Source organism: Elaeis guineensis, chromosome 12 (assembly GCF_000442705.2).
Source record: "Elaeis guineensis isolate ETL-2024a chromosome 12, EG11, whole genome shotgun sequence".
NCBI lineage: Eukaryota > Viridiplantae > Streptophyta > Magnoliopsida > Arecales > Arecaceae > Elaeis > Elaeis guineensis.
In genome coordinates this window covers 10,776,646-10,789,934 of record NC_026004.2, presented here as the reverse complement: position 1 = coordinate 10,789,934, position 13,289 = coordinate 10,776,646, and the positions used below count along the sequence as shown (strand labels likewise).

The 13,289-nt window shown below is 36.4% G+C and overlaps 1 protein-coding gene across 1 annotated transcript; it reads right to left on the bottom strand.

Annotated features, from left to right (window-relative positions):
• Positions 1-11,417: 11,417 nt before the first annotated feature.
• Positions 11,418-12,578, bottom strand: LOC105055346 (F-box protein SKIP23-like). Its single transcript, XM_010937112.1, has one exon. The coding sequence runs from the start codon at positions 12,576-12,578 to the stop codon at positions 11,418-11,420; it is 1,161 nt and encodes a 386-aa protein (XP_010935414.1).
• Positions 12,579-13,289: the final 711 nt, after the last annotated feature.

The window sequence follows — 13,289 nt, the reverse complement described above, 5'->3', positions numbered from 1 at the left end:
GCCATCAATTGTTAGACAACAAGGAAGCGAATACTACATAAACAACTAGTTGGGGTGAATTAATACCAAAACATAATAATGCAGGCCATGTGAATATTCTACATAGTCGGTTCCTGCTTATTATTGGAAAATAAACATGAATTTATTGCCTTCGTAAATTACACTAAACTATGTGAGTAGGATTATCCATGCATAAGAGATGTATTAAATGTGGGTACATGAACTTATGTTTAGGAATGTGTTTGTGACTTTTAAAAATATACATGAGAAGTTTGGGAATATATGTGTCTTTTAAAGAAGTGTGTGGGATATTAATTAATATATTATGAAGATCAAAGAGTCATATAACTATAGTAATTAATGTGTTTATGAGTAGTATAAATAAAAATAATTTTCTTAGTATGTAGTAGGAGTTGGATATGAAATAAATAAAAATTATGATATTATTTCTCTCCTCTCTTAAGCATTTCTTATTATATGTGATTGAGTACTCCTCTCCTCCTTTATCCACCTTAACAAAGTGGTATCGGAGCATAAGTATAATAAGTATCCATCACCAAATTCCAACAAAGGAGTATCAGAGCCAAGTTCGATCTTATGATAATAGTCAGAGCTGGTTTGGTTCTAAGGCAACAGTCAAAGCAAAGTACAATCCAAAGAGGTGTGAAAGGTGGAAGAATATTTTTTCATAGTTGAAGCAGAAAACTTCAGGCTAGAAGACTTATTAAGTGAGCAGTTTGCAACTTGTGTGATACTTCAGATTCAAGATAAGAAATAGATATCCGTTGAGACAGTGCGAGTTGAAAAAAATGACTCCATAAGAGAAGAAGACAAGAAGTCTTTCATAGAAGAGATGAAGAAAGTCTCTAAAGATATCACGCCCCGAACCCAACACCCGGGTCGGATACGTGATGGCCGCACACTCCTTAGAGCAAGCCCTAAAAAATATGCAAGGCCAAATTAAATTATTACAATCTTAACATCCATACCAATTAATTTCAAATATAATTTATAAAACCTTGTATAGGTACAAATTAAATTTCTTCAGTTCTCTGATCAGGTACTATAACACTCTATCTATCCATCTGCTCACCCATAAATCTAAGCCATAGCCAATCATGAACATTCTGTATCTCTGAAAAGAAAAGAAAGATGAAGGGGTGTGAGCTTTATAGCCCAATAAGAATTTCCATATCATACTGATATAGTAATATAGTCTGAAAATAAGGATAAACAGTAAGATATAAAATCTCATATTTAATGTCCAGAATAATGCAAACATTCATAAATTTTCTGTCTTGTCAAAATAAATGCATAATCATATATTAACAGGTGAAACACTTTTGTTCAATAATTGTTTCATGTCTTATCTTTCATTTCTCCTTTCATAATCACATGATTTTTAACAGTTTCTTTCTGGCTCTGGACTATCCAAGTCTATACCTCAGTCATCATCCGGATCGAATCCACTTTAAAAAGTCTTTCAAAACTGTCCCAGGATGAGCTCCTGGCCGGCTGTCCCACGTACCAAAGCCCGTGAGAGGCTGTCCCAGGCATAAGCTCCTGGCGGACTGTCCCAGGTATGAGCTCCTGGCCGGCTGATCCACCTGTAAGCCAGTGGGGGCTGTCCCAGGCATAAGCTCCTGGCGGGCTGTCCCAGGCATAAGCTCCTGGCCGGCTGTTCCACATGACAAGGCTAGTCCATACCATATATCTCTTTCTTTTCATTTAATCATTATGTGTTGATTTCATCAATCAATTCTGTCTTGCATTATGATCAATTCAGATATGTCATATCCATATAATCATGCCATCAATCTCTGATACATATATATTGACATAACATACTCATGCTCAAAATCAAATAACAGTATCTCAGGTATAATAAATTCATCGATCTCAAATCCGACGATGCAAAACCAACGATGCAAGACCAACAGTAAAATAGCATATACATAATAGTGATCATGTACAGGGATTCTTACCTTTACCGGTGACTGATCCAAACACAGAAATCAATGTTCTTCTTTGATTTATAAATTTCTTTAACAAAATATTCCACTTGATATCTTATGCAGACAATCGTATCTCTTCATGACCCTGATCAAATATAAAAATCACATATATAGAAATTACCGATAATTGATCCTAATACACAAATCGAGGATCTCTCTTAGGATTAATCAAAATTAGGATTTATCTAAGTATTTGGATCCTCCACTGATCCATAAGACTTCTAGAGAGAGAAAATCTATGAAGAGAGAGAAAATTCTAGAGAGAGAAAATAGAGAGAGAAAGTGGAGAGAGAAATCTTCGTATCCTTTCGATGAGGTAATCATGGTCGAGACCATCCGAGTTCCTATCAGGGTGACTCAATATGAATCAAGTGTTACAAATTTCGAATAGGATCAGACTGGAATCAGACCTACTGCACGAATTTCGGAGCAACCTCGGATCATCTTATTTTCATCTTCAAGTTTATTCTAGGGTTCATGATGAAATCAGAGAGGAAGAAAAGATCCTAGAGAGACAATCCGTAAAGAGAGAGAAAAGTCTAGAGAGAGAATCTAGAGAGAGAAGGTAGAGAGAGAAAAGAGAGAAAAAGGAGAGAGAAAGGAGAGAGAGAAAAATTCTCTCCTTCTTCTTCTTTTTATTTTATTTTTATTTTTATTTTTCTCTTTTTCTTTTTCCTTTTCTTTTTTTCTTTTCTTTTTCTTTTTCCTTTTTTTCTTTTCTTTTCTTCTTCTTCTTCTTCTTTTCTTTTCCCGTGGCCTCCCTTGGCTGAAACAGGGGAGGACCGTGAGGTCCCCCCCCTCGACGGCTCGAGCTCCGGCAGCTTGGCCGAAGATCCGGCAATAGGTGGAGGCGGCGGTGGGCAGTGGACGGCCGGTGGCAAGGTTCGGCCGGCGAGAATCAAAAAGAGATCGGAAAACAGGGAATTTTTTTGTTCATGGATTTTCCGGCGAAGACGGTGGCCGGCGGCGAGGCTTTGGGCCAGAGGAGAAAGGGAAGAGGGAGAGGAAGAAGGGGAGGGGCTTACCTTGCTCCGGCGGTTGAGAAAAGCTCCGGCGAACCCTTTTTTCCCATCAAGAACCTGCGGATCCTCTTGGAAGAATCCCTCAAATTTCTAAAAAAATCTTTCCAAAACCAATTGTAGAGACATAAGGGAGGGAAAGAGAATTTTATAGAGGTGATTTCCTACCCCTAATCGGACTCTATCGATCCGATTTTGCCGGAGACGGGAAGGAAGAAGACTCCGGCTAGGAGTCTTCCTCCTCTGTTTTTTATTTATTTTTTTTTTTAAATCTGGGTTGTTACATTCTCCCCTCCTTAAAATAATTTCGTCCTCGAAATTAGATTATGTCGTTTGAGATATCTATTTCAAAGTATACATTCTTCATGTCATTCTCAAGCTTACGATAATATCATATATATTATTTATTTCTCATGATCTTGTTACAACAAAAATTATTTGAAATCTCAAACTCATCCCTTCTTATTGATTTCTCAACTTTTTGAAGAACTGTAACATTTTGGACTTGTATTAATATACTACCATTATTTGTCTAATACATTTCACTCGAAATTCATAATTATCTCAGACTATCCTTGATAGAAAAATAAATAAAGGTCAAACATCGGACACTCTTCACAATCATCGATTTCTTTCTTCACTTGACCTTCTAACAAATTTTATATGTAGACTCTCATCTTAAAAAAAATCTCAATCTTCTATATCAGTTCGAGTAACAATATTAGATTTTTTTTTAAAAAATATGAGATCTATGTCAGGACATTCTAAGTTTGAACTAATATCAGAACTATCAAGCTGTTAATGAACTTGAGATATCTAGGATTTTTTGGTATTATCTACAATGAAGCAACCTACTAACAAAAATTATCCGACTATGATCAGATTAAAAATTATTCTTTATTAACAACTAATGTATTCCATAATATCTTCAGAATCAAAGAATTAATATTTCTAATCAATTTAACCCACCATGCTTTTGCTGCGCACTCTGATATTAATTTATCAAACTATATAAGTCTATCAAAGATAAAATATCCTCATATGTTAGATCAATCCAGGATAGATCTAACCTTCAAATTTCATATAAGACTTAGGGCAAAATTTTAAGTTTTTTTTTTTTTTTTTTTTTATCTTTACTACCTTTGGGTATAGCATATAAAAATTAAATCTTGATCCATTTTCTATGTTTGAAATCATTGCATAAGTTTCATCACTCTTCAAAAATCTAACATATCTAGAATCAATTGGAGTTAACCTTAGATTTATCTTACAATCATTTAGATAATTTCTAAATCAATCTTCCTTTTTTAAAAAAATTAATTCTAACTTGACAACTAAAAGAACTCAAGCCAACATCCTTAAGTAGAATCAACTTGATTATTTCTTATAGAACTCCCTTCATCACAATCCTTAATATTAATCAATAAATCTATACAAAATCTTATCCCTTGTATAAGTCATTCAAAATTTAACATTAGCAAGATATCTTAATTTAATTTAAAAATCCAAACTTTGACTTGAATGATTAATACACTTCACCATCTTCAATAATCACAAAAAAAATCTAATCCAAAGATAGTAATATGAATTATTAAAAAGATTTCATCATAACCTGTATATCATTCTCTGACACAATAAATTTTCTTCTTTAATTTAACAATAATATCAAAATACTTTTGAACCACTTAGAAGAGTAAGCTTTTGACTTGAAATTCAATACAATTTGAAAGATCAAAGAATCATATTCAGAATATGATATTTTGAGTAACCAAAAATTTCACCAAGATGTGTATCTCATATTCTCATAATAAAAATTTAAGTATATTTTTTTTTTATCTAAGATTGAGTTTCATATATGACCTCTTATAGGTTCAGTATTCAAAAATATTTCTCTCTCATATGATGTAATTTCTTCTTATACCCTAATTAACTTTCTTTTGATAAGTCCAAAATTTATAATGCTCAGACAGTTATCACCGAAATAAAAAAATATCATGATCTTCAATCATATAAGTTTCACATTCCAAAATCATCTAGTATATTCAACATAACTTATCAATACCTTCCTCTTCATTTCAAGGTCAACTCTTTTCATACTTAAGTCAACCTTACTAATTGAAATCTAAGATATAACTCATCAATTTTATTATAGATAACATATGCCACTTATGCATAAATTTCATCTTAATATCTATTGATTCGAAATCTAAATATTGAATCATCTCTTTTATATCTATCATATTCCTCGTGATCATAACCTAAGTTCAGATATCATTAGAATTACAATTCTGAATAATTATAACCTTAAACTCAAATACCACTTAAATCATATTTTCTAGTGATCATAACCTAAACTCTAATATCATTCTATCATACCTTTAATGATCCAAATCTTAAACTCTGATATTATCAATCATACTCTAGTGATTATAATCCCAAGTTTTGATATCACTTATATGACAATCCCTAGTGACCTTAAACTTGGCTCTAGTACTATTCTGTCATATCCTAATCACTTATATCATTGTCTCCAAATGAACGTAACCTAGGCTCTAAGCTCAGATGCCACTCTGTCACATCCTACTGATCTTACATAAAGTTTTAATATCTCTTCATAATCTCTAGTGATCTCAAACCTAAGCTCTGATATTATTCTATCACATCCAAATCATTTATATTGTAATCTCCAATGATCATAATCTAAGCTCTGATATCACTCTATAATATTCTAATCACTCATATCATAATCCCTAATGATCATATCCTATGCTCTGATACCATTCTGTCACGCCCCGAACCCAACACCCGGGTCGGATACGTGATGGCCGCACACTCCTTAGAGCAAGCCCTAAAAAATATGCAAGGCCAAATTAAATCATTACAATCTTAACATCCATACCAATTAATTTCAAATATAATTTATAAAACCTTGTATAGGTACAAATTAAATTTCTTCAGTTCTCTGATCAGGTACTATAACACTCTATCTATCCATCTGCTCACCCATAAATCTAAGCCATAGCCAATCATGAACATTCTGTATCTCTGAAAAGAAAAGAAAGATGAAGGGGTGTGAGCTTTATAGCCCAGTAAGAATTCCCATATCACACTGATATAGTAATATAGTCTGAAAATAAGGATAAACAGTAAGATATAAAATCTCATATTTAATGTCCAGAATAATGCAAACATTCATAAATTTTCTGTCTTGTCAAAATAAATGCATAATCATATATTAACAGGTGAAACACTTTTGTTCAACAATTGTTTCATGTCTTATCTTTCATTTCTCCTTTCATAATCACATGATTTTTAACAGTTTCTTTCTGGCTCTGGACTATCCAAGTCTATACCTCAGTCATCATCCGGATCGAATCCACTTTAAAAAGTCTTTCAAGACTGTCCCAGGATGAGCTCCTGGCCGGCTGTCCCACGTACCAAAGTCCGTGAGAGGCTGTCCCAGGCATAAGCTCCTGGCGGGCTGTCCCAGGCATGAGCTCCTGGCCGGCTGATCCACCTGTAAGCCAGTGGGGGCTGTCCCAGGCATAAGCTCCTGGCGGGCTGTCCCAAGCATAAGCTCCTGACCGGCTGTTCCACATGACAAGGCTAGTCCATACCATATATCTCTTTCTTTTCATTTAATCATTATGTGTTGATTTCATCAATCAATTCTATCTTGCATTATGATCAATTCAGATATGTCATATCCATATAATCATGCCATCAATCTCTGATACATATATATTGACATAACATACTCATGCTCAAAATCAAATAACAGTATCTCAGGTATAATAAATTCATCGATCTCAAATCCGACGATGCAAAACCAACGATGCAAGACCAACAGTAAAATAGCATATACATAATAGTGATCATGTACAGGGATTCTTACCTTTACCGGTGACTGATCCAAACATAGAAATCAATGTTCTTCTTTGATTTATGAATTTCTTTAACAAAATATTTCACTTGATATCTTATGCAGACAATCGTATCTCTTCATGACCCTGATCAAATATAAAAATTACATATATAGAAATTACCGATAATTGATCCTAATACACAAATCGAGGATCTCTCTTAGGATTAATCAAAATTAAGATTTATCTAAGTATTTGGATCCTCCACTGATCCATAAGACTTCTAGAGAGAGAAAATCCATGAAGAGAGAGAAAATTCTAGAGAGAGAAAGTGGAGAGAGAAACCTTCGTATCCTTTCGATGAGGTAATCATGGTCGAGACCATCCGAGGTCCTATCAGGGTGACTCAATATGAATCAAGTGTTACAAATTTCGAATAGGATCAGACTGGAATCAGACCTACTGCACGAATTTCGGAGCAACCTCGGATCATCTTATTTTCATCTTCAAGTTTATTCTAGGGTTCATGATGAAATCAGAGAGGAAGAAAAGATCCTAGAGAGACAATCCGTAAAGAGAGAGAAAAGTCTAGAGAGAGAATCTAGAGAGAGAAAATATAGAGAGAGAAGGTAGAGAGAGAAAAGAGAGAAAAAAGAGAGAGAAAGGAGAGAGAGGAAAATTCTCTCCTTCTTCTTCTTTTTATTTTATTTTTATTTTTATTTTTCTCTTTTTCTTTTTCCTTTTCTTTTTTTCTTTTCTTTTTCTTTTTCCTTTTTCTTTTTCCTTTTTTTCTTTTCTTTTCTTCTTCTTCTTCTTCTTCTTTTCTTTTCCCGTGGCCTCCCTTGGCTGAAACAGGGGAGGACCGTGAGGTCCCCCCCTCGACGGCTCGAGCTCCGACAGCTTGGCCGGAGATCCGGCAACAGGTGGAGGCGGCGGTGGGCAGTGGACGGTCGGTGGCAAGGTTCGGCCGGCGAGAATCAAAAAGAGATCGGAAAACAGGGAATTTTTTTTGTTCATGGATTTTTCGGCGAAGACGGTGGCCGGCGACGAGGCTTTGGGCCAGAGGAGAAAGGGAAGAGGGAGAGGAAGAAGGGGAGGGGCTTACCTTGCTCCGGCGGTTGAGAAAAGCTCCGGCGAACCCCTTTTTCCCATCAAGAACCTGCGGATCCTCTTAGAAGAATCCCTCAAATTTCTAAAAAAATCTTTCCAAAACTAATTGTAGAGACATAAGGGAGGGAAAGAGGATTTTATAGAGGTGATTTCCTACCCCTAATCGGACTCTATCGATCCGATTTTGCCGGAGACGGGAAGGAAGAAGACTCCGGCTAGGAGTCTTCCTCCTCTGTTTTTTATTTTTTTTATTTTTTAAATCTGGGTTGTTACAAAAGAAGTGCAACTGCCAAGAGAATTATGAGTTTTGATAAAATACAATGGAGAACCATGTATCCGGTGAGGTAATGTCAACTATTGTGACAATCTTATTTAAACAGTACTCAAAGATTTACTTGAAAAATTAAATTTATTGTTAGTCTCATTTTTATGTGAAAAGTATGGAGGCTTATACTAATCTTGATGATAGATACAGAAGATATATAATTTGTGGAAGTAAAGCTAGTACAAAGAAAGAAGCAAAACAAAAGGCAAAATTAGAAGCAATTAGGCATCTCAGAACTATGTATGACTTTGTAGTAAGAGATGTGAACTACAAAAAACTATGGAATCTGAAATATAATCATCAAGAATTGATTAAGATGTACAAAAAAAATGATAGAAGAATATGATGCATTGAAAGAAAAGCTGGCAACATTGGACAATAGTGCAGAGAAATTTATAGCAATTATGAGAAAAAGAAAGAATATTTATCCCGAAAACATATTTCAACTGTCAGAAATTTTTCTTTAGGATGTGGACCAGTTGTAAGAAGCTGAAGAAGAAGAGTTAAACAAAAATTCATGTTTAAGAGGAGATGTTGAAAGATAAACATGAATTTATTGCTTTCGTAAATTACATTGAACTATGTGAGTAAGATTATCCCTGCATGTCTGGGTATAAGAGATATATTAAATGTGAGTACATGAACTTATATCTAGGAATATGTTTGTAGCTTTTAGAAATATGTGTGAGAAGTTTAGAAATATGTGTGTCTCTTAGAGAAGTATGTAGGATATTAATTAATATATTATGAAGATCAAAGAGTCATATAACTCTAGTAATTAATATGTTTGTGAATAGTATAAATAGAAGTGATTATCTTAGTGTGTAGTAGGAGTTGGATATGAAATGAATAGAAATTGTAATATTGTTTCTCTCCTCTCTCAAGCATTTCTTATCATATATGATTGAGTACTCCTCTCTTTCTCTATCCATCTTAACAAAATGATATTAGAGCATAGGAATAAAAAGTATCCATCACTAAATTCCAACACTTATTGGGCAGCATTCTAGATATCAGTGTGTAACTAACATGAATGAAATGCTGAAACATTATCACACGTTTGTTGCCATATAAGATTTTTTTTGGTAACAGATGCCATATAAGATTAAAATTGAAGCTATCTATGTGTGTGATAATCTGACAATGTATGTTGCCAATTGGTAGAGGACAAGGAAGCAAAAGCCACATAAATAACTAGTTGGAGTAAATTGATGTCAAAACATAAATGTGGAGTCTTAGATTTACTAGATTTTTCAATTTAGAAATGTAATATCTATTTTTGTTATTATATATGATTTAAAACCTAAGCTATTTAAGTGCGTGCATCGATTCGACAATATACCTTATCGATTGATAAATGACAAGGAATAAAAGCCACATTAATAACTAGCTGGAGTGATTGGATCTCAAATCATAATGGCAAAGTCTCAAATTTGCCGGATCTTCGAACTTAAGAAAGTAATATTTATTTTTATTGTCGTATATAATTTAAAATTAAAGTTATTTAAGTATGTGTGACAATCCGATATGCAGCCAATTGTTAGACAACAAGAATGCTAAAACTAGCTAAATGACTACTAGTTGGATCAAATCAATGTCAAAGGTAGAGTACTCCAAATTTATTAGACCTTCCAACTAAAGAATTTAATATCTATCTCTTTATCATATAAAATATAAACCTAAAGTTAAGTGCCTATGATAATGCTACGATATATGCTACCTAGACAACAAGGAAGCAAAAGCCACATAAACAACTAGTTCGAGTAAATTGATGTCAAAACATGATAGAGAAGTCTCAGATTTACGAGCTCTTCCAACTTAGAATGTAATATATATCTATTTCTATTGTCATATAAGATTTAAAAGTGAAGCTACTTAAGTGCACGTGACAGTCTAACAAATATGTCGCCAATTATTGGATGATAAGGAAGCAAAAAAAAGCCATGTAGACAACTAGTTAGAGTGACTAAATTGGCATCCAATCATAGTGGAGCCTCAGATATACTAGATTTTCCAACTTAGGAATGCAATATATATTTTTGTCGTTGGATATGGGTTAAAACTAGGTTTGTTTATGTGGGTCTGACAATCCGACAACATATGCGATCAATTGTTAGACAACAAGGAAGTGAATGCCACATAAACAACTAGTTGGGGGGGAATTAATATCAAAACATAATAATGCAGGCCATGTGAATACTCTACATAGTTGGTTCTTACTTATTGGGCAGAATTCTAGATATCGGTGTGTAACTAACATGAATGAAATGCCGAAACCTTGTCACACGTTTTGTGAGTGATCCTTCTGTCATAACCTAATTATAATGTTATTAATATTGCATGCTTTCAATCAGCTCTTTAACTTCATATTTTAGGTTTTAGATGGCATATATATTTTCATCTCAATTATCTTAAAACAAGATGCATCTTCGTAGAGTTTTATCGTTGTTGAGGCTATCATATATTCCAAAATATAAGTCTTCATCCATTGGCCAAGTTATTAGACAACAAGGAAGCGAATGCCACATAAACAATTAGTTGGGGTGAATTAATTAATATCAAAACATAATAATGCAGCCCACGTGAATATTCTACATAGAATTGATTCCTGCTTATTGGGCAGAATTCTAGATATTAGTATGTAACTAATATGAATGAAATGCCGAAACATTATCGCATGTTTGTGAGTTACCCTACTATCATAACCTAATTATAATGTTATTATCGCATGCTTTCAATCAACTCTTTAACTTCATATTTTAAGTTTAATTAGATGGCGTATTTTTATCTCAATTATCTCAGGACAAGGCTCATCTCCGTAAAGTTTTATTTGTTGCTGAGGCTATCATACATTCCAAAATGTAAGTCTTCATCCATTGGCCAAGTTGTCAAATTCATCCGCAAATATCAAGCAATTCTTAAGCAAATTATTCAAAATGCTATTTATTTCTCTTTCATAATAGCGAACAACCAGCACAATTATTTGTAACTCTGTGTGCATCAGGCACTTATTTGCTGCACCAGCATGAGCCAAATCTAAAAGCAAAGCACCTGAGGGCATGGTCATGCATGGATGCTACCCAACTCAAAGTTCCCACACGTTGAGATTGGGCTGGAACCATGCAGCAGGTTCAGCGCCCTCCGACGGCACATGACATGGCACCAGTTCCGAGGACCCGTCGGCCAGGTTCACCACCTCCATGTGGTGCCTCCCAGGCGCCACAGGCATGTTGGCCTCAAAATTCTGTGCAGAATAGTAAATAGAGTTAACCCTGCACTTGGAAAGCGTTCTCCCAGCAACATTCGAGCTGGAGCGAAGCGACAAGAACAACGTCTGGTCGCCGATGCTTTCCACCCTACACCACATCCTTTCCCCTCCTGGATTAAACCTATAAACCTCGAATTCGCTTTGGAGATCCAGGTTCTCCTCGTCCACAAAGTCGATCACGAGGCCAACCAGCAGGAGGACCCCTCTGGACTCCACAAGCTTGCAGTTGAAGTGCCCATTAGGCGTCTCCATCGACGCCAGTAGCACGACTTTTCCTCGGAAGTCCACGCCAAGAACCGCGATCTCACCAGCGCAGTCCATGACAAAGAAGCGTCCGTCGTAGTATGTGACGGACTTCACGTTGCAGGGTAGATTGGTCTCGAGCAAAGTCCACTTGGAGTCACTTCGCCTGCAGTAGGCGACTTGGGTGGACAAAGCAAGCGTCGCCATGACGATGAAATCGCCGCCGGAATCGGGAGCCGATGAAAGAACGGCTTCGTCGATGAAAACTTGCTGCATATCGGAGAGGCCGAGGGGGGTGAGGGTGCCGTCCTCGGAATGGGAGATCCAGCGAGTTCCAACCTTGGAGACACGGTTGAGAGAGGCTAAAGCGAGCTCCTCATCGGCGGGAGGGAGATGGATTCGCTTACGAGTGAACGGGTTCAGGAGGGAAATGGAAGCGGCCTGGTCCATGAGAAGGAGCCACCCGTGGGAGGAGCCGCAGAAGACGGTGGAGGTGGCCTCGGGGAAGGAGAAGGAGTGGAGTTTGTCGTCGGAGGGGCTGTAGAAAGAGAGAGTGCCTGCGTTGGGGTCGAAGGGGAACATGAGGAGGGGAGCGAAGTTGACGCGGGGAGCGGCGGAGCGCCAGCCGGGGCAGGTGGAGCGGAAACTGACGTAGTCGAAGCTGCATGGCAGGAGCTTCTGGGAAATGCGGTGGAGGAGGTCGGGAATGAGCGTGGCCCAGTCGGGTGAATCCATGGATTCGAAGAGGAAGAAGAAAAAGTTTGGGTTGAGGATATGAGTTTGGAATTTGGATGGAGAGGAGAGAAGTGGGTGGGGTTTTTGAAGGGAGAAAGCATTATGGAAATAGAAAGAAAAAATAATGAGCAGCAGTAGGTGGCGAACGTTCCGGGGTTGTTCACCTTGGGCTTCGATGAGGAAGAGAGTTGTAGGTATGAATTCTGAGCTGAGATGGGGAGTTGATAAGGTTGAATTGGGGGTGAGAATTTAATGAGAGGTGGGATGGCAAAAATGAACAGAGAATTATTGTGGTTTTAAGAGGGGGGGAGAAGAGGAGGAAAGCCGTTGGCGGGTGGTCTTAGAAAGTTCGGACTTCGGCGGGGTTCGTCCAAGGGGTTGCTGCCGGCCGGTTGGCCGCCACCTTCTTTATCATCAGCAACTATAGCTTATTTTTCATTTTTCTTAGATTTTCCTTTTACTCAGATTACTGTATTTCATTACCTTAACGAAATCTGCATGGGCATTGCAGCCTCCCCTTGAAAAAAAAAAAAAAAAAAAAAATCCACCCAGAAATACGTACTCGATGTGCAATTGAAGAAGGCATCAACAATTATAGCTTTAGATGCAATATGAAATCATGTATCGTGACAAAAGGAAAATAAATTATTTGTTGAGAAATAGTTATTTGATGTATAATTTTAATTCGCGGGCTTCATTGGGAAGCAGAAT